General features: G+C 38.4%; 1 protein-coding gene across 3 annotated transcripts in view; it reads left to right on the forward strand.

Annotated features, from left to right (window-relative positions):
• LOC149947314 (uncharacterized) overlaps positions 1-13060 on the forward strand; it is a 60365-nt gene extending 47305 nt beyond the window's left edge. For all 3 annotated transcript variants that reach the window (XM_090172957.1, XM_090172956.1, XM_090172958.1), the window contains 11 exons: positions 4846-4894; positions 4966-6064; positions 6147-6783; positions 6852-7772; positions 7870-8113; positions 8181-8660; positions 8716-8852; positions 8911-9079; positions 9142-9399; positions 9461-9677; positions 9781-13060. In XM_090172957.1, the coding sequence (XP_090029083.1) occupies positions 4846-4894; positions 4966-6064; positions 6147-6783; positions 6852-7772; positions 7870-8113; positions 8181-8660; positions 8716-8852; positions 8911-9079; positions 9142-9399; positions 9461-9677; positions 9781-9896 (4327 nt within the window). In that variant the 3' untranslated portion in view covers positions 9897-13060. The remainder of the gene's footprint in view (positions 1-4845; positions 4895-4965; positions 6065-6146; positions 6784-6851; positions 7773-7869; positions 8114-8180; positions 8661-8715; positions 8853-8910; positions 9080-9141; positions 9400-9460; positions 9678-9780) is intronic.
• The last annotated feature ends 9380 nt before the right edge of the window (positions 13061-22440 follow it).

The following is a 22440-nucleotide window of genomic DNA, read 5'->3' on the forward strand; positions in this document are numbered from 1 at the left end:
TTCCTCCTAGTCCGAACCGATCCTCCTCCGTTTTGCTAGTTCCGTCTCTGGAACCTCTCTCTCTTGTACACTGCCCCTCTTTTCTATTGATCGACTTTTTTTGGGGTAATATTGTTAACATATTACGGGGGTCGTTCGTAAAGGCGTATTCGCACCTTATTTACCGATCAGTTATTCTTTATCCTAACATTAGGTTCTGTTTTAAACTGGGGTATTAAATTGGATTGTTGAAAAGGGGAAGTTAATAAACTAATAAAATCATTAATTTTCTCCTATTTAGATTTTTTTTAAGCATTTGCTTTTGCGTTTAAAAGTGTCAGTAGAAAAATGTGAAAATAATTTTTATTAAAATGAATGAAAACTTAAAAACAAAAAAAAATGTGTTAAGAGTAGTGAAATAGCAGCAGCAGTTTTAAATTTATCTTACGAAAGCACCCATTAAAATGAAACGTGTACCTTTTTATAATAATTACATCCTGGATGCGCGCACCGTATAACTGCTCGAAACGTCCCGCGTGTATTAATCCGCCTAACAAGGAAAAAAAGGGAAATTAACACTTATGGTTTTTTTAGAAGTAAATATCCCTAATATTTTCACGATATAAGAGCTTTATAAAGTTAGTATATTTAGCCCCGCACTGTGTTTTCTTCCAAAAAGCATTTTGAAAAATAAGCTGTAATCTGAGAATAACGTTAATGGAATCGAAATACGAATACTTCTCACTTATTATATATTTCTGGAAATAGTTATTGCTAAGCCAATAAATGTTACGAGGAAAGAGTTATGTTACGTCATTGAACAAAGCTGTTTTAAATATACTTTGTTTTTTACCAGACTTAACGATACTTCTCGATAATACAAATTTGACGTGTCTCCCCCCAATTTCGTAATTGATGAAAGAATTTCGTTTCTAAGAAAGGTGAAGCGAGGCTTTATCATTCCCAGGCGGGGTGTTTTTCTTCTCCGCGTATGTCAGAAAGTTAATTTATAATTTACGCGTTATCCTTCCGCCCCGGCTATGATTGGGCAAATATGTAATTCTATTTAGTAACTAAGCAACCGACCTAGAACGAAACAATAAGCCTCAACCTACGCCCTCTCTCGGTGGAAAAAGAAATTTATTCGCGAAAACCAAGGCCTACGAAGGAAACGGAGTTTATAACCATTGTCAGAAGCGATAAATTTCTCGTCCCCCCCCCCCTTTAGCATTCGAAGCCCGCCTTCCTCCCCCCTTCTTCGCGGTTAACGTCACAAAATCCTTCGCCCAAAGAGTCGGAGAACGCAGGCAGCGCCGCGCTTTCTCCCTGTTCATCGCGCGCGCGGGAGAGGATGACGTCGCCAACGAAGCCAAGTCGTCGTCAAAGTGGGCTGTTTAGTTGACCGCCTGTTATTCGCTCTTTCCAAGCTGCGCAGTTTTAGTTTCCGCACCGTTTGGCTCTCGGCCCTAACACGTGGTGGATCATGATGGTATGACCGTGTTTGTGTGATTGTCTACGTCCTTCTTGGCTGATTAGCGTTATAATTATTAAGTATCATTTAACGCGTAGCCCGCGAGTTTTCAACTTTTCATTCGATGACTTGAATTTTTTATGAAGTTGCTCGTACCTTTATTAAGCTTAATATCCCTTATTGGTATTATCATATGTAACATAATCACTCATAAGTATGCCATAAAAGCATTTTTGTTAATGAAACCTTCTTCACGGGATATGACGTCAATTACGTCACTTACAACTCCGTGACGAAATACGCGTCATCAACTTTACTGATGAGAAACGGCAGTTAGTGAGAATTCCTCGCGCGTTTCTGGCTTTGCCCATGTCAAGTTTAGCTCGTGCCTCGCGATCACATGATTTCATTTCCATGGTAACCTTTTCAATAGCGCAAGGATTATAAGCATTTTTGCATTTTTGGGTCCGCTCAATGTATGTTCCGCGTGAAACTAGGTCTCATTGAATTTTTTTCAATGGAAATATTATACAGAGGCATACTTATTAGTAATTATGTTACATATGGTATTATTACAAATTGAAAGGAAGTCCTATTTACCGATTTATTTTAGCAATTAAGTTCATTTGGGTGTTTGCGTTAATTGAGGCGTAGTATGATTTCCGGCCCCTATTTGTATTTAATCAAATGATGAAATTGCTACGTGCACGCCTACTCCTAAAAAAGGTAATAATACATTGAGAGTGTCAATAATAAATCTTAAATACCTCAAAATATCTATTTACAATAAATAAAAGCTGAAAGTCGAGGTCACCCCTTATTACTTGTTTGTTTTTGAATGGAGAATTTCTAGACAGGCGCGGTTCTAAGGGACCCGGGCCCACCCAAAATTTTGGTTTTGATATAAACGTACCTACCTTTTCCTCATATTATTTCACTATCGTCTCGGGCATGGGCCTACCCATATAATATACTCTAAAATCGCCCCTTTTTCAAGACCGGGTGTAACTAAGTACGCTATAAGGCTCGTCGAAAAACCAAATGCCTATTTACATATAAAAATGCAACTTTACTTGAGTAAGTTCAGCTTCGACTCCGTCGAAAAACCAAATTTCTATTACAATTTGTTAGTTCTCGCTTCTCAGTCAAGGATATCTCTCCTTAGTTTTTGCGGTTTCAGAATCTTGAACAGGTTGCATTTCATTCTTAGAATTCAGATCAAGCTATATCGAACCGTTTTATGAGAAGCGGGCTTACAAGTCAATAGTGACTTAGCCCGAAAAAACTTGTCAAGAAAACCTAAAAATATAAATAAAATAATTGAATTGAATTGAAGTCCTTGGTAATAGGTTATCATCACTTAGTTTTCTCTTAGCTAATCGTGCACGGAAATAAAACAGGAAATTGACCAATTTCAAAATTGTTTTCCCTGCCGTGTACCTCTACATTTTGAGGTATATCGGGCTGATATTTTCACGGACAAAAATAATTTTAAAATGTACCGATTTAGAAAAGAATTGTATTATTGAATAAAATTATCCTGTTTCGATCAGTTTCCAGCTAATTAAATTGCTTGTAATTCTGTGATAAGATGCTACTGAAATATAGTGTGGGATTTTTTCATAATCTTCTCGAGGAAGTCTCGTTTTCAGTCGAGCTGTAGTTAACCAGCTTGTTCCTTCCTGATTAACGGTAACGCGGTGGCGGCCTCCACTCTTTTCGAAAAATAACTTACGGCCCTCACGGCACTAGGCTCGTGCTTATGAAATTTTTGTAGTGCCCGAGGCTTTTCAATTTCTAGTGATTTTTATCACCGAAAATTAGTGATTTTAGAAATACCCAATTTGCGCTTAGAACCTGAAATCTGAAAGACCCTTAGTCGGATTCGCTTAATTCTAGTGGCCTCGGACCTTCCCCACCTCTTTTACAGTGCTTCCACTTTGGAAATTTTCAAATTCCTTTTTTTTCTGTACTAGGTAGCCTAAACAATTACCTTTTATTATTTCCTTCATCCAGATGATATAATTCCATGTTTGTTATATTCAGGTATAGGGCAATTACCAATTTGCAGCTGGATCAGTCTTTTTAACAAAAAACTACCATTTGTCAATGAAAAATATGTTCATTTCATTGAAACGTAGATTTCTAATATAAACTGGTCTGGGGGTTTTTTTTTAAACGAAAATTCCATTCCCTTTTTTTCGAAAACAATGGTTCTCCAAGAAGTAATGTTTCAGAGATTCAGGACCTGCAAGTTACTGTTAATACAGTGCTTGTGGAAATAATGTATTTCTTGGCGATTTCTTTGAAGATTTTTTATTTAAGCCTCTATAGGCGATTCTATAAAATACGGGAGGTCATCTGAGTTTTTTTGTACTGGTAAAGATAAGAGCGCGTGCTAGCCTATGTTTTGACTAGAAATGTTATAGAAAAATTTATTCTTTTTTCTAATTTTGAAAGGCGAAAATTCCCTACATGTGGAAGCACTAACTAGAAAACTTATAGTTGTTTAGGCACAAAATATCGCCGATGGTAATCTTAAACCCCACCCCATATAGGTTTCAAAATCAATTTTTTTATATAGTTTGTCACATTATACTAACCTTCTAAAACTCTCTTGCATCAGAAAAATAAGTAAACATTACTAAGTAATTTTTATTTTCAATTTACACACTGAAGTGTGCTAAAACCTTCGAACCTGTGAAGGTACAAGTTTCTTTTTTAAGAAATATATTAAATACTTCATTGATATTTACTATTTCTTCACCTTTCTTGAAGGTGTTCTCATGATGGGAAAAATATTTGTATAACATCATAGGCCTATCTATTGCCCGACCTAAAATGTAACTGCGGGTCCCAAAATTAATGAAAATTAGTAGCCCAAAAAAAGAAAAGGGGTGTAAAAAATTGCTTAATAAGTATATGTGGTGCAAAATATGGATGCCTGTCCTGAATTAAGAGGCAGTGTACACTTATGATAGTATCAGAAAATTATAAACTTAAAAAAATATTTTTAATAAGAAATGGCTCGTACACTGACTTAATAAAACTTGTTCGCATTATTTACCATCTCCATGCAAATTTTTACTTTTTTTTTTATGCCATGAGTCATGTTTTGATTTTTGAACAGTGATAGGGTGTATGCCCTTTAGTACTTGGTACTCTTATGTACATCTCATTTGTGACCTAGATGGATACTTTTCTCTTCAGATTTTATAAACTTTTGGTTTTTTGACCTATAATCTGCTTTAGGAAATCCAATATAATAAAAATAAATATTTTTGATTGACTCAGATTTTAAATAGTTTTTTTGTCTGTAATATGGCTCCATATTTCTTATAGAACTTGCATTAATACCTTAAATTGAAACTTAATTTATACTTTTTTTAAACCAGACCAACCTTGAAAGACGATTTGGATATAAGTGAAAGTGATGATGAAGGGGTGAGTGAAGTTTTTTTTAAATTATCTAATGTTCAATAGAAGGTGGCCTAAATTTCATTAATTTTATTTAGGAACTGCCATACAGGAAAATGTCTCATCGTATATCTGATTATCAGTCTCCATCTGTAACCCGTTCATTTCAATATGGTTCTTTGGATAACCACTCTTCCCACAACCAGTCTTCTAGCCAACATTACCCGTTGTCTCGCCATGCTGGAGGTGTGCCAAGATCTCCTCCCGGGACACCCCCTGATTCTCCTCCCGCATCCCATTCGGGTTCTTCACCAGGGTCCATTCGGGGCTCTCCTCTTCAATCCTTACCTGGGTCTCCAATTCACTCTCCATCAGGCTCTCCAGCCTGCTCACCAGTGGGACCAAGGTCTCCTCCTCCTCCTCCTCCAATGGGTAGCTCTTCGATTCATTCTCCAGGGGATGATCTTAGCCGAGGGTCTCGTTCCCCTTCGGTCGCTTCAGATTCTTCGAACAATTCTTCCTCGGTGAGCTCTGAAGGTGAATCTTCTGAAGATGAATCAGATGAGAAAGATGTGGAAGAAGATAATAAGGATAGTGATGATCACAATGATGATCTAAAGGACAGGAGGGGTAAGGATAAAGACTTCGAATCAAATATCTTGGATGAGAGAGCTGGTGATGGTGATGATGCTGTAGTTCAGTCGGTAGATGATAGTGCTGCTAAAGATAATTGGTCATTGAAGAATTTTATGGAGAAAAAAAATAGTCCAGCGTTGCCCGCTTTGGCTACACCTGGCCGCTCTGGGCTGGGATTCAGATCTGATCGAATTGGAAGTGATAATACCGTGGCCTCTTGTGATGGGAAAAGTGACAAGTCTAGCTTGAATTTAGGGCATGGTGGAAGATATGATCTGGCTGATCACTATTCTGTCAATGAAATCTTGAATCCGACCCCAGATATCAAAGAAATTTTGCGGAGTCCCACCCCTGATATTATGGAGTTGGATAGCATGAGGCCTAATCAGAATAATATGACTGGACCATCTGATCTCATGTCTCCAATCAATTCTCCCGAAACTCCAACACCAATAATGCGTAGGGAAGAGACCCCGCGCATTCAATCTAACAATTCGGAATCAAAACGACATTCTTCCTCTTATTACAACCCAGCTGCGGCATCATCAATGCGTTCATCTGGTAAAATATATTTCTATCGTTTTGAGTGACTTTTATATCTAAATTGGTCCTAAGTAACTTTCTTCACTGTTTATTAATATAGATTCACCTTGTGGGAAACGTAACAATGATGAGGGAGACTTGATACAACCAACTATAAGAGCGAGAACTGGGAATAAAACTAACAAGCACAAATCCCGCCGTGACTTCGTAAAAAGTCGTCGAAGCAGCAGCGAGTTGAGCGAGGGTGAGTTAGATTCTGATTCAGATAAGAAATCAGTTTCACCCAAGAGGTCTCGGTCAAGTTCATCATCCAGTTCTTGTTCATCCGATGATAATGAAAAAGCTGTTACAACCATGACGGTGCCAATGAGTCGAAAGAACAATTCTTCAGCTGATTCTCGTAAACCAAGGCAAATGATGGGGAAGAAAGAGGTTAGAAAAATTCTCCAAAACAAGGAATCCACGAAAGTGAACCACACTGAAGAGAAAGCCAAAAACAAAATATCAATGGCCAATCCTAGGCGCTCTGTTTCTCCTGTTGAAGAAATTGCCAAATCCTCGTCCAAGAGCAAGGCTTTAAAAAAGGAGAAAGTCAAAGCTAAAAAATTGATTGTAAAAGAAGAACCCAGGAAAACTACCAAAATGCCAGGTAGGCCACCTGGTTCAGGAAAAGTAGCATCTAAGACAGTTGCAACGTCCAAGAAAGCTTCTGGTGATAAAAATGACAAAGCTAGAAAGTAAGTGGTATCTCCTGAAAATGACCTTTATCCTTGTTTTGCTATAATTTTGCTATATTTTCTCAAAGGGGAAAAACTTCAAACTATAAATCAAAAGAATTTGTAGATTCAAATTCTTCATCGGACAGCAGTGCAAGCTGTGCTAGTGATTGTGAAAGTGCTGCTAGCAATTCTGACGAAGAAGAGGAAGAAGATGGTGTTGTTCGTGGTGTGGTTGGAAGATCACCTCGAATAAAGCCAGTAGCTACAGTTGCACCTTTACCACCCTTTGCTCCACCCGGAAAGAAATCGAGGATGGATAGTCCAGTAAATTCGCTAAAACCTCCCCCGGTCAAGCCTATTCCTGTCAAAGCCGTGGTGGCACCTATTACGCAGCCCGAAATTACTTTACCTAACAAGCAATTTAATGTTCCCATTAAACGTCTCACTCCTGGCCGACCTCCTGGTAAAACAAAGTCGAGCAAAGAAAAGATGGAACGGGCTCTTGTTGCTAGGAAGAAAATGCCAGTTGTAATTAAAGAAGAATTAGATAGGCCGCAAGTACTCTCTTCTCCAATTAGTGATCATATGGAATTCAAAGAAAATATTCTCCCTGAATGTTTAATGGTGCGAATTAACTTGTCTTTGCTGGAAAGAGTTCCTCCGTACCCACCAATCTCTCGTGGTTCAGTAACTAAAACTGTTGATGATCATTCTAATTTTGAGAAAATTAATGATAGTGGGTCTCGCAGTTCCAAGTCTAGAGATTTGCCTCAGAATTGTACTGCTCAAAAAGATAGTGGGGATAGTGTGAAAAGAGAGTCTAGTAAAGAATCAGTTTCTCAAGTCAAAGAACCTAAAGATGTGGTGAAAAAGAAAAGTTCATCTGTTGAGGCTGCTTCCCGGCCGTCTAAATGCAGAACTCCACCGCCACTTAAAAGGAAGATTAAAGATGAAAAGCAAGAAGTGCCATATGCCAAAAGACTCAAAATTAAACAAGAAAAACCTGAGTAAGTATAAATTTAAACCTTTGCTTTATTTTGATGCTTTGATTGTTCCATTCACAGTTGATCTGGGTTTCTAAACCGATATTTTAAATTTTTATAGTGAAAGGACCAATATCAACGTAGATGATGACTTGCGCTATGAAAATTTTACCCCTAAAATGGAAAGATCAGACAGTGTTAGCAGTTTAGCTTCATTAACAAGTCAGCAGAGCCACCATGGATCTCAAAGATCTTCAACACCAACTGGCTTAAAGAGAAACTCCAAAAAAGACAAGAAAGAAATCAGAGAGTTTCAGACAGAAGTGGCTCCAAAATCATTATCCGTGCCTAGGGCTGGTGCAATTGTACGTATCTAATTAGTTTTTCATTCCAAAGTACTCATTTAAAACACACACTCATTTACATTTGTAGACTCCATCGGAATCTAAAAAACCTAGTGTCCCTTTCAAAAAGGAATTAACTTCAAACGTAGCTTCGGTAGTCAGTGAAAAAGAAGCCCGTAAAAGAGAAAAAGAAGAGAAAAGGAAACACCGCAATAGGAGTAAAGAAAAACCTGAGACAAGTGCACCATCGTCGTCAGGAATGAGCACTAAATCAAATGATGGTGGTAGCCAGGCATCCAATAAAGATCTTGAACGAGTTGACCTTGATAAGGCAAAAATTAAAAGGATTAAAGCTTCTCCAAAACATGAACCTGAAGAAGGATTCCACTTGACTAATTTGAAAATTGCTAAAGAAAGCTCAAAGGGTGAGAAGAAAAGCTGTGATAAAGGGCCAAATGAGAATTCAAATGCTGCTCAGTATCGTCTTGATTACGAGCCAAGGGATGACAGGCCATCTGATTACTATCTTGGTGAAGCTAAAAAGCTAAAGCATCAAGCGGATAAAGAGGTAAATTTTTCAACACATACTCATTTGCTTAGAAACTAACAACTGTATTTTGCAGTCTAATCGTACTCTACAAGTAATGAAATACTTGGAAGCTGTGTTATATTTCATATTAACTGGCAATGCTATGGAAGAAGCTCATGTTGATAAAGACAAAGTCTATACTATGTTCAAAGAGACTCTACATCTCATTAAGTAAATTTAAGACCTTTATTTGCTTAATATCAAAATCTTCAATAATTCAATATTTCAGGTCCATATCTTCAAAGGTCCAGAAAAATCAAAGTTCCTCTACTGGAAGTACGGATAATAAGCTGGCTGTACTTAGTTTACGGTGTCAATCTCGGTTGTTTTTTAAGCTCTTTGCCATTAGGAAACCTGAGATGAAAGAATTTCAAAGGAAAATTACTGAATTCCAAAAAGTAAGATTTTATTTTGTACTCTTTTCAATGTGTATCCGAGGTTTTAAATTGTGTTGTCTTAGTCTCAGGCTGGTAAATTGGCTACACAACTAAGTTTAGCTGCTGGTACATCCTTACCAAATCAAGTGTTAAATACTGGTCATCAATTGAAGTCTCCTTGTCAACCAGCGCGAGGTTTGAGTGGTGTTGGAGCCAATGGGGTTCCATCTCCTCATTCACCCACACCCTCTCCTGCTGGAAGTGTTGCTTCAGTGGGATCACAAAGTAGTGGATATACTAGTAGCAGCAACGAACTTAATGGTGCTCAAGGAAGACACACTGTAAGCTCATTTTGTAGTGAAATCAGAGGTCTAGGAATTAAACCATTTTTTATTTCAATAGATTCCCAATAATGGAGGCTCATCTGGTCATGGCCACCATGGTTTAATTGCGCCTCCGGGAAATATCAATCATCAGTCTGTTTCTACCAGCACAGTGAGCATACCAGCAATTATATATAGCATGATTCAACGGCAGCAGAGCCATTTCAGTAATTTGCAGCAATGCCATGACCTATGGGAACAAGGCGACTATCTCATAGAATATTGTCATGCTAAAGGTAAAATTTTAAACTTGAAGATTTACCACACATTATTTTAAACCAATATTGAGTCACTTCTTTAAAATGGAAGAACCTCCTATAATATTTTTTGTTTCTTTAGAATTCTTTGATGGCATAGATGAAGATTGCGGAAAACTGACTATACATAGCACAATCTCTCAGTTGGTTCGTTACATCCATCAAGGACTAAAATCTTTGAAAGATGGTGATACGTGATCTTTGACCAATTAGTGTTTTGCATACAGTTGAAATGGAGACAAATTCTTCCTTACCTGTCTTCTATCTTCTTTGAAACTTCCGTAAAAACTGTTTTCCTTTCTTCCTGAAAAACTTCTTTTCATAGTTTTAGGCAGCAATAGTTATTTTCTCCCACTCGTAACAACAGTGCGCAATTTTTTATTTAAGATAAAAAAGTCCATCCGACATTTTTAAAATATCTACAAAGTTTTTTGCTTTTTTTTTTAATTTTACTATTGTTCTATTCGCGAAGACTATTTTTGAGTACGAAATCTCCAGTTGGTTTGATAAGACACTAGCGAGAAGTGAAATGAAATTGTCATTGGTTCGCTAAATAGTTCTTTTAAATTAACAGAAAGTTTTTCTGGTCTAAAAAAGCTGTTTCAACAAGGTCTTCGTATTTCAAATGAATTTTTTTATTTATCTACTACAAAGCAAGAACTGGATTCATACTAAAAATTATTTGTAAGAATGTGAATATTTTTGTACATATTGAAAAGATAAATGCTACTCTACAAAAACTTATCACCAGTTATCGTGCGTGTAATTTATTACAAGAGAATGAAAAGATCGTAAGCGAAGAATTTTTGGACAATTTACGTACAATAGGCAATATTATAGATTTAAAGTTGATTAAAAGGCCATTGAATGAAATGATAACTGGTTGCGCGGTAGAGAAACACGTAATGGTTTTGTAAATAATTTATATTTTAAACATTTAAATTCTTGAGAAAAGCAAATCATACAATTTTTGTCTTATCTTAACCCAATTTTTCATTGGAGACAAAAATAGACGATTGTGAAATTAGGTAAAAAAGTTGATGTTCCTTTCCCTAAATGTTCTTTAAAATTCAGTTTTCAACTTATTGTAAATTATACCAGAATTAATTATTTTACAGAGAGCCCAAATGAGTGTTTTCTAGAGTTGAAACATTGCCTTTATAATATTCCTTACTATTTCCAAGTACAAATTAACGCTTATTTTATATAATTGTACTTGTTTACATTTCCTACTTAAGCAGCATCATCGTATTAGTACTTGAGTAATAGTGTACTTAGTTTTTAAAATTCTCAGTATTTAAGTACCATCTTTATTTGCTAAATTTACTGCCTGAAATGTGTTTAAAATGCTGTGTTTCAATTTGACTTAACACTCAAAAATAAAGAATTTCGAACTGTTTAAAATAATAATTTTTGCATTTTAATTTAAAACAATATTTATTATGGTTATGCAAAGAAAACCTATTGCAATATATGTGCAATTGATACAATTTCGATTGTTGGACGATGATTGGTTTATTTTCACTGATTAAAAAGTTACCAATGTATTAAAATTGTTACTAAGAATGAATTACCAGTGAAATTAGCAGGTTATTTATCACGCATTTTTCGGAGACTCATTTCTTAAAATTTGTTGGCTCTAAACTCATTTTAGATTAAATTTAAAGTAATAGATTATATTTTTAAGGATTCTATGCACAAACTAAAATGTACCTAGTAGCTTTTCACAAGGCAAGGTTTTTAGGTGTATATGATTTCTTTCCCTGTCACTTTAATTAGTAATAGCACACTTCCTGTTTTTGCTAGTAGTATAGCAACATGTATATGTTTCGTACATCCGAAAACACTAAAATACTTTTATACCATAATTTTGAAAAAGAAAAGAATATTTTGCCACTGGTTATAAACAATTGTACTACCGGTCTATACATATCCTATTACATCACCCCTCCCTCAAAACTTTTAAAATATAGTAAAACATTTTTAAAAACGTCTTAGTTAACTTTAATATTAATAATCGGTATATGCAATAGTTAAAATATACAATGGATAATATATGGAATTGAAAAAAATGTTGTCAAAAAAGTGCAATTTGCCAAAAATGAAATCAGTTAGACACGGAACACCTTGCATTTTTGTTCATTCCCAATAATTTATCAATATCAAATTATGTTTTAAATTTTGGTATCATTTATTAAAATTTAATGTAATGCTTTCCATCAAATCCGAAATGTAATTTAAAAAGTTCTGCTCAATTGTTTACATGTTATATGGTATTTTGTTTATTTTGGGGGAAAACCGCTTCCCCTCGCTTGCATAGAGCCTACCTCTTTTTGCCTTAAAGATGAGATTTTTGTAGCTATCGAAAAATAATTCTATTTCCAATATTGCTTTTGTAAAATTATCTCGTTGCATATGAAAAATGTTACAAATTTGAACAAAATTTAGTCAGTCATAGATGGTAAATCGCAATTCATTTAATAGCACCATAAAATTTAAGATTTATTTAGCTAGCTTAATAAGGCAAATTGGCTATTGTTTTAGTTTGTTAGTACTCAGTTGAAAAATGTGCCTTGATTTATTTAAAGAATGCCCCTTGTCCCGTATTTCCAATTTTTAGTGAAAAACGAATCAAGTTTTGACTTAAAATTTAGACATAATTAATCGTCTAAAGTGCGAATAACTTATTTTGTAAATAAAAATGTTTAAGAAAGGTTCGCATAACACACAGACAAATGTAAATATAGTTTGATAAAATTTCCAAAAATTTATGAAAATGCCTGATAAAATGAAAAAGCTTTTTTGACAAAAGAAACCGTTATTCCAAAATGTTGTATATCACTTAACTTTCTACTGTAGTGCCATTAACATAAAAATGAAAATTATCTTAAATAGGAAAATTGAAATTGTGATTTTTTTCCTTAAAATATATTTTGTCAAATTTTTCTTGAATATTATTATTCTATTCTTTAAATTTTTTAATGTGATACAAAAATTTCTTTCAGCAAAATGTCAAGAAAATAAGTGGTGTTATTTTCAAAAAATGCATTTTTTGTACAAAAGTAGTGTTTTCTTTATTTGAAAATGCAGTTATTCTCGTTAGGGGCAAACAAGTTTGTCAAAATTTAAAATACGTTTATCACATGACCACTACCAAAACGATAGTTGTGAATGTATAAAAAATAATATCCAGCCTTTGCTTTTTGGATTATTTTGAATTACTGAATTGCCCCTCAAGATAAACTTAGGATTGTTAAATAAATAGGTTCTGTATGATGTTTCTGCATTATACTGTACAATTGAGAATGTTATATATATAATATATATTATGTATTTGTGATTTTCCTACCAAAAGGTATAAAAACATGAAAAGTATTTAGATTTTTTTATTCCACATATTAGGTGACTAGGTTTCCCTTGATCTAGAATTTGGTGGTAGGTAGTGGCATAGCAAGGGATACGCCCCGTCCCTGCGGAAAGTGTTTCAATACAAATACATGAATATTTAAAGGGATCCCTCACTCACAACAGGGGAAGGCATAGGGGTCACAAAAACACTGGATTTGAAGCACACTGCAAGTCTGGATTTTATGTTACCCTTATGCCTCCCCCTGTTGTGAGTGATGGATCCCTTTAAATATGCGGAAAACCCGCGAAAGGTTAGTGCTCCGCAGATCCGGCTCCGGAGCTGAATTTGGCTCTGAAAATAGTCGGAGCCGATCTAAGCTGCTGGCTCCTCGTAAAATTTCAAACCTTAACACGCATGAGTACGTCGCCTGGCCGACAACCAAAAATTAAACCGAAAATAAATAGTTCAGCGTTTAGTGATAAAAAGGTGAAATTTTGTGTTTATAGTTTTTGCTATGGGAAATTAATTTCCGATTGGAGGCACTCTAAATCTGCGAATTGACATTACTTAAGCGCGATTAAAGTTGTTTGAAAAGTGTTAGTTGATATTTCTGAATTTTACCTCAAAAGCTCAAATTGGACTCGCCGGTCAAGCTCAGTCTTTCCGCGTGGATGTTTGTTTTCTGGGTCATTACTAAAGCGTCTTTTATGTCAAACTCACTAGCACTTGCTGTAACTTGTAAGCGTGAAATTACTATTTCAAAGTAAACTGTACCAGACACAAATGAAAACTAATCCAATTTTATTACAGAAAATCATAAGATATTTTATATTTAATCAGTTTTAGTAGTGTTTAAAACTGGTAAGGAACGGAGTCCTTACATCCGCCACATTTGCACAGGGCATCTTAATTGATCTTTCACACAATTACAGTGTTTGTTACATCCTTAATTCACGCAACCGCATTTCAACATTTCTTGGCAAGCTTCCCCCGCTGTAGGTAATGTAATCCATAAAGGATTTAAAAAATAATTTATATTCGTACACCCGAAACTAGTGGGATCAGGTAGAATTGGACATAACCAGCTCGGTACGCTACTCTTAAGAGATTTTGAAGAAGCACATGCTGTGTTGGTGGAATATTTTCATTTTCCCGATTTTTATTAGCGAAAAGTATTTTTCGGGCTTTATTTACATTGCTTTCCGAGTTACAACGAGTTCTGTTTTATTTTCGTTCATGCGGAGAAACTGTCCAATTGCTATAACCTTTTTTTGAGCCTTGAACTCTCATCCTTAAACCTTACCTCTTTTTATCCTGGCAGATAACTTGAAACTAACTCGAGATAGACGTTGAAAATAATGTCCATTCGGAGAACGCTTTCAACAAATTGTCCAGAAATAAAGGCAGCAAAAGCGTTTGAATAATCGTCAAACGTTTGCGCGCTACCTGGCCTGATCATATTAACAATTACCCGCCATCAATAGCTATCATGTCTACTTCTGGTACTATGGACCGATGTACCTCATCAGAAACTTCTACTGACGTCTACTAAATGTCAACTAAATTACTCATGAAAAAAAGCTGGCTTTTTTCTATACCCAATAATTTTTTTCAAATTTTTTAAAGCCAATGAAACGTCTTTGCCTATAATTAGCCGACTGTAGATCGTGACTAGTGTCCTTGAATGGGTTTCTCATTTCGTTTATGGTACTGATAAGGGACCTAACGTCATTTAGGAATCTCTCTTGTGAACTCGAAGCATCTTTGAATCTCAATGCGGAAAAGGGTGATTTTCGTGGTACCAAGTTGAGGTTACGGGAGTTGCTGCATATTCTTCTGACCTAGACGGTCTTCAAGCAGTGGACTCTACCACGGGGATTTACCTCTCCAAATTGCACCCCGCTTTGACCACTGATTACCTTGAAATATTCCTGAATAGCATCGGAGCTACTCTCATCGATCTCCGCCTCCTGCCCCTTTACCAACGGAATTTCCAAACTGGGTTTTTCGATGTGAGCGGCCAACATGTGGTTCCAGCTCTTGACCCTGCAAATTGGTCAGAAGGGGTTGTTATCTCCATCAGCGAGAAGGACGGCAATCGACGAACTCCAGCGAAATGGGGCTTAAACCCAGACCCTCACTTTATCATTTGGAGATCGTTGCTGATTTCTAAGATACACATCACTACCACAGCCGACCAAGTCCGCGTACATCTATCCCAGCTTGGCCTTCATCCCCTCTCAGTGGAGCCTGAAATTTTTGAGGGGCGTCGCAATTTTTTTTCGGCTTTGTTCCCACCCTGCCGCCTCACGAAACTTCCCAAGCTTTCAACCCTGAAAATTGGACGTTAGGCATTGCCGTGTCCTTCTATCGGCCTCCAGGTTCAAAACGTCCGACAAAGCGAATGCCAGACCGTGACCTGCAAATGCCAACATCTCCTTCCTCTACACAAACATTGACTCTCTAAAGCTAAAACTCTACGCCCTTCGAGCTTTCATTGATGCTCATGGGCCATCCTTTGTCGCGATTACCGAAACCATAAGTCTATGATATTATTCCATAAGTTGGTCAATTTGGGGAATATTTTACTGATAGCTAGTAACGGAGTGGGGTCATCACAAGAAAAAAATCTCCCCCTAGCGAGGCGCTGTCAAAGGCTACGTGTGACGCGTTAGCAAGCGGACGCAAAACTGCGACGAAGCCCGTAATACGGTCTGTCTTGTGAAGAGCTCTCAGTAAAACTTTTGCATGTGAAGAATAGGAAGTGTCACACTTATGTATAAATATTATACACTTATTCCGAAAATAAACTCGATGACACCATCTCGTCAGTTGACCTGTTGGGCCAAGACTTTGAGGTTTATCGGTAAGACAGAAATACGCATGGTGGAGGTGTTTGCCTCGATATCAGCAAAGATTTCAAGTCTTTTACCATTGCGCTTCCCACAAACATTAAAGCAGTAGCTGCTCGGGTAAATGTTGGCCATCGTACACAAAGTGACTTAATTATCTCCTTATGGAACTTGCGAGTGACCAGTCCAATCTGCTCATCATTGGAGACTTTAACTTCCCTAAGATTAATTGGGATACCCTTACCAGTTCCAAACCACCCCCACGACACCTGCCGTGCTCTGTGCCGAACTTCAACAAGGCGGACATCCAGGCCATATCCGCTTAACTTTCTTTTCTCTCGTTATCCTCCTGCTCTTCGGTCCACGATTCTTGGACTGCACTCACAGTTGCGATTAGCACGGCAGTTTCTACTGGTGTGCGCTCCAAGACCATTACTCTTCGTCACAACCTTCCTTGGGTAGGCACTTCTCGTCGCCGGTTGATGCGAATCACAAAGCGCCGCTACAATAGGGCTCGGAAGTTCCCCACGGCCTCCAATCTCCAAAATTTACCCGCCACCATGCCAGGGGCGTAGGAACCAGAGGGGGGGAAATGCCCCTCCCTAGAATTTTGCTAATGTTATTGCGCCCTCCAACTTTTTGGTCTGTTGAAATCTTCAAAAGGCTCAAATACTCATTTTAAACTCGTATAAAGCTTATAGAACCACAACTGTGTTTAAATTTCAGTCTTTTCCCACCAATTTACATAGTAGTAAAAAGTACACATAGACTCGGAGAAGCTTCACTCCATTAAAAATTCAAAACCATTCTTTAGACCCCTTTCGTTTCTCTTTGCCCCCACCAACTTCTAGAACGATCCTACGCCCCTGCACCGAGCTATAGTTAAGTACGCCCTACGGGCAGCTAGAACGCACCACGTTGACTCTGTTGCCTCGGACTTCAAGTCCAATAGACGTCGATTCTTCCAACTTGTGGAGCGGAAAAACAAGTCGCAGGGTGTGCCGGATTTGAAATCGGCTGGCCAGGTGTTTACAAAAGCCCCTACCAAAGCCATCCTTTTGGCCCAAACTTTCCCATCATTTACTCTTGACACGGTCCCGTTGTTACCTTCGCGGGTGCTTGCAATAACTCCTAAAGTTTTCTCTGTGAAAGGGATCCATCATCCATCAACTATTGACCGCTACAAAACCTCTTGCCCGGTGGCGCCTCTGATTGGCTCCCTGCTTCGTCAGGTGTCCCTTAGGGCTCAGTACTTGACCCACTACTTTTCGTCATATATATCAATGACATCGATGACAATATTGTATCGCAACTGCACGATTTTGCTGATAATGTGGCTCTTTCAAGGGCTATATGCTCAATGCAGAACTGCTCTTCCCAACAAGATGACCTGGATAGAATCCATAATTGAAGCATTATTTGGAAGCTTCCACTCAAGTGTGCAGTCCTGTCTCTCTGTCTACAAGGCCGGCCTGAAGATAATTCCGTTAACACCCGGGATGGATCCCCGCTCAAGCAGGTTACCTCACAGCGATACTTCGGAGTGGTCATCACTGACACTCTGGAACGGAGCACCCACATAGATCGCGTAACCTCTCAGGCTCCGAGAGCTCTTGGTTTTATTCGACAGCACCTTACGCATTGCTCCTTCACTCCAAAAACTCTATGCGTCAAAACTTACGTTATCCCCATCTTAGAGTACTTATCGGCAGTATGGTCCTGACCAATTTCAACTGGTCTACCCTTGCCGCTCGTAGACGTGTTAGGCGGCTCACAAAACGTGCGGCGCTCTGGTCCCCTTATTCCGAACTATTTCAACTTGGCGCCGACCACCGAGAGGGTACAGGAAAACATCTCTCGTTCTACCAAGCACACATTTCTCGCTTCATTCGTCCGGGACTGGAATTCACTCCCGGAACACCTGAAAGCTATGCCTCTCAGTTCCCAGTTCTGGATATCACTGTATAATTTATATTTTGTTGTGATAGCCTGATAGGTCTCGAACCCTTTTTCGGGCGAATAAAGAACCTAAGAACTCCATGGTGTTTAAAAGCATATGATGTAAGTTTTTCGTTCGAAGATACGAACTCATTTACAATTCTTGCCATTTCCGGGCCCGAAACCATCCGTCTTAAAAGTGCTGATGGTTTCTTAGTCAATCCAACTGCACCACACGCGTGAAAAGTTTAATTTAGTTTTGTTGACGGTGAATTTTCCTTTGCAGATCATGTGTTTTGGTGGTCGAGTGCGTGAAATTTCCATTGAATTCCCTTCAAAGATTCGATGATAAGATGAAGTTTAATTTTGCTTCGTGGACTGATCACTCCCAGGTTAAAACCTGAAGCTGTACGCTCAACACAAGCTGCCAAAACTGAAATTGCGGGTGTATCCGCTTGCGACATTAACTCCCACTGCTGTGTGCGAAGCGAGGGGTCGGTCATTTGGCCAAATCCCGTACAAAATTTGGAAAAAAATCCAAAATCCAAGAATTTTGCTCCCATAGACTTTATATGACAAATCCACAATAAAAAATGGTGCGACCATCCGTAGTAGCATATGTAACATAATTACTCATAAGTATGCCACTGTACCTTTATTCCATTCAAAAATCTTCACTAACGGTTTGTTTCACCACGAACCAGTAAATAGGTGGACTACGTTAGATTTCAACCTTTTTATTAATCCCAGTAATTTTGGGAGTCACACTATTGGCTACTAACATATTTATTTACGCCAATGGAAAACCTCTAAATTGAGAAGGAATTTTTGCGTCGGAATTTTAGTCAGCCCAATGTAGCTTTATTTAAATTTAAAAACTCGCTCGGTTTGTGCGGATGAAATTAAATAATGAGTAATTTAGAAAAATAAAAGGTTGGGGAAAATGACCAATAAGTGATCGCTTTCCGAAAATGGAACAAGTCGTGGAAGTGGGATATTCAACCAGCGTTATTGAAACCCATATCAAGCCTAGAAGAGTTAGGCCTAGGCTCAAAAGAATCTGCAAAGACTCCAACCTTGTAGATGCGCCAGAAAAGCTATTTTTTCCAATAAACCTGCTTCATTTATTTGACAATGCAAATTTATTTTAGAACGTGAGTCTCCGATAACTTAATTAATTTGCAAATTAATTACATTGACAGAACTTGACACTTTATTGTAGTACATTTTAGCTCCTAAGCCTTGGTTGTTCAAACCGGTTTGTGTACTAAAATAATGGCCGTCGGTTTATCAGACGTAGAGCTAATTATACGACGTCATAATCGGCATTTGAGATTCGATGACGTCAAATATTACGTAGGGTACGGATGACGCAATATCTGTGAAACAAACCGTTAGTGAAGAAATAGAGCTAGTGGCATACTTATGAGTAATTATGTTACATATGGTAGTAAGGTACTGCTACAAATGCTGGATTTGTCACCTGTCCGGGCTAGGTGGACGCTGGCGTAGGGCACTATGATGATAGGCCTCCGGTGATATGGTCTCTGTTACTAGGTACACCGGGCTATAAATTCTGACGCACTGTCATAAAAGGGGAATGTTCACAATAAGTTTGATGAACAATTAAAGGGGAAAAAGCGACAAAAGAAAAACGAGAGGCGAGGGAACCAAAGATCAAATGCTTGTGAACAAACCCCTACCCGACAACCAAAAAACCGACCTCGTTCGAAAATGACGACCACCGAGCAATGTCGAACGCGGGCGGGAAAAACACGAAGTCGGGATAACCGCAAAAACCACATCAACACCCCCTAAAAAACGAACCAACCTAGCTAAAAACTAATTTAATGTTTAACCCCGACGGAAACTCTGTGGCTAAATTAAAATTGAGGCGGTTTTCTTCAGTGCGGCGGCCTTTCGTGGGAAGATTAGTAGTTTTCATGACACGGATGGAAACGTCATTGATGTTGTGAACGTGATTAAAATGTTGGGTGACGTGGTTCTTTGCTGGCGTCTTTCTAATGTCGTTGAGATGCTCCCTGAACCTGTCAGCGAGCCGCGTTTCAGTCTCACCGATGTAGAGCATCGAGCAGACTTTACAGCTAAGAGCGTAAACGAGATTGGACATCGTGCAGGTGAAAGACCTTTGATCTGGAAATCCCGCTTCGGACCACGCACCAGTAGATCACCAGACACGAAAGCGCAAGTGTTACACCGCGGGCGATTGCACTTTTGGGTACCCTCGTAAGTCGCGCTGGCGTCATGTCCCGGCAAGGAGCTAGAAACAAGGATAGATCGCACGTTATTATCACGGCGGTAACAAAATCTAGGCGGATCACTGAAAATATGGCTTGTGTCTGGGTCCATCTGTAAAAGGTGATAGTTTTTCCGAATAACAGTTTTGATTCGATGAATTTGCGGATGATACGTCAAGACGACAGAAGGCCCCTCAGTGGCTGGCTTCTTGGGGTGAACGGCAAGAGCATCATCGCGTGTAACAGCAGAGGCCTTGGTAAGAGCAAGCTGTAGAACCTTGGTAGAGTAACCTCTTGCCGAAAAATAATCGCGCATTTCGATGGCCTTGTTGTTGAAGTCATTATCTGAAGAGCAAATTCTTCGTAAGCGAAGAAACTGGGAAAATGGAATTGTATTAGTGGTGTGCCGAGGATGAGAAGATGTCGGCAAAAGGTATGAACGAGAGTCAGTTGGCTTGCGATATAACGTAGTGGACACGCCATCACCGGAACCCGAAATACACAAATCCAAGAAGTTGATAGTTTTCTCGGAGACTTCGACCGTGAACTCCAGGGCAGGATGCATGGCGCAAAAGGATGCGAGGAAGGTTTCTAGGTCAAGACGACTGCAAGAGGTAAAGTGGGCAACGTCATCGATGAAACGACCATGTATATCCGGAGTAGGGCCAGCGTAACCTGAAAAGAATTGCTCCTCAGCCCAGCCAACGAACATTTAATCCATGGTCCACCAGCAGTGTTCGAAATAAGGCGGTGGCGTCGGTCAAAGACCAGTTTATTTTTAATTAAAAGTATCTATATTATATTTTCGGAAGTTTGTTTGTCTGTTTGTCGAGCTTTCGAGCTTTCGAGATTTATTTTCCCGCCCCTCTCTCTCCCCGCCCACCGGCTAAAGGTCCGATTACCCTCCCCCTCACCCCGGCCGCCCGCCGGCTGAAGGTCACGTCGCCGGGCCAAAATTTCTTCCTCATCGAGGTCTTTCGCGCGCGCTCTCTCTCTCATCTCTCTCCACTTATATGGCACGCCAAACCGGACAAAATTCGTTTCATTGGTTGCTGCCGTACGTTTTTAGACTCTTCCGTACTTTTATTTTGGGTCTCCCCTACGTTTTTCGACTCTTCCGTATATTTTTTGGTTCTCCCGTACGGTTTTCGTCTCTTCCGTACTTTTTTTGGTTATCCCGTACGGTTTTCGTCTCTTCCGTACTTAGAAAGCGTTTGCTATCCTACTTTGAAATCGGTTGTTACGGTACTTTAAAAAACGACTGTTACGGTACTTTGAAATTGGATATTACGGTACTTTCAAAATGGGTTGTTATGGTACTTTGTTTTATTCGCAACCGAACGCATTTTCGACTTTTTAAACTAAAGTACTTGGAATGTTAACGCCTTAGGGGCTGTTCATAAATTACGTAACCCAGAAATGGTACTTTTTCGAACCTCCCTCACCCTCTCCCTTGGTCAGTTTTGAGCCCCCTATACCACCTGACAAATACCCCCCCCCTCCAATATAATAAAACCATTATCCTTCGAAGTATTGAATTTATTTCAAAATTAAGTGTATTCTTTGGCCTCTAGAAAGGTAATTACACTATTATAAATGATAAAACAAGTACTAAATTGCGACTGTAAGCTAAATTCATTGATAATTTAAATTCCTATGTAAAATTATGATGTGTGATGTAACATTTCGATGAACCCTCCCCCACGTCACATTTAGTGACATTCAAACACCCCCCCCCCCATACCAGTGGCGTAATTAAGGACTCGCAGACCCCACGACGGCGGGGGGTCCAAGGCATTTACACAAAATATGGGGCCCTTTCGTTTTAAGTATTGATTTCTTAATTTATTGAAATTTTTAAATAATTAAAAAGATTATGGTTTGACTATTGGTTATAATGTAGAAATCTGGCACATATCCCCAATATTTTCACATAACTTGAAAAAATGTAGTAAATAAAAAGTGACTTGCAGGGAAACAAATATTTAAAGCATGCCATGTTGGCTCGGCTTTAAAGCTATTCCTTTGTAGTAGATGTCGCCAATGTTAACTTTTTATGTTAAGAAATATTGTAGAATACTATATTAAGTCACAGATTCGTTAAATAAAAACTCTAAAGTTAAAATCTGAACAATCTCAACATTCAAACAAACAACCGAATATTATTTGCGCGATTTCTAGCTAATAAAATAAAATGAGTTTCTGACTGGTATCGCCTTCTAGTAACACTTGGCGTTTTTATTAAATCGGCCAAATATGGCCGGTAGCCCTGTTAAAGAATCTTCTCCCACTTCAAATGCGTATCGGTTTAGTGCGAAGTCTATCGTCTTTCCCAAAAGGGCACT

This window comes from Leiobunum rupestre, chromosome 4 (genome assembly GCF_980474605.1).
Source record: "Leiobunum rupestre chromosome 4, qqLeiRupe1.1.hap1, whole genome shotgun sequence".
Lineage (NCBI taxonomy): Eukaryota > Metazoa > Arthropoda > Arachnida > Opiliones > Sclerosomatidae > Leiobunum > Leiobunum rupestre.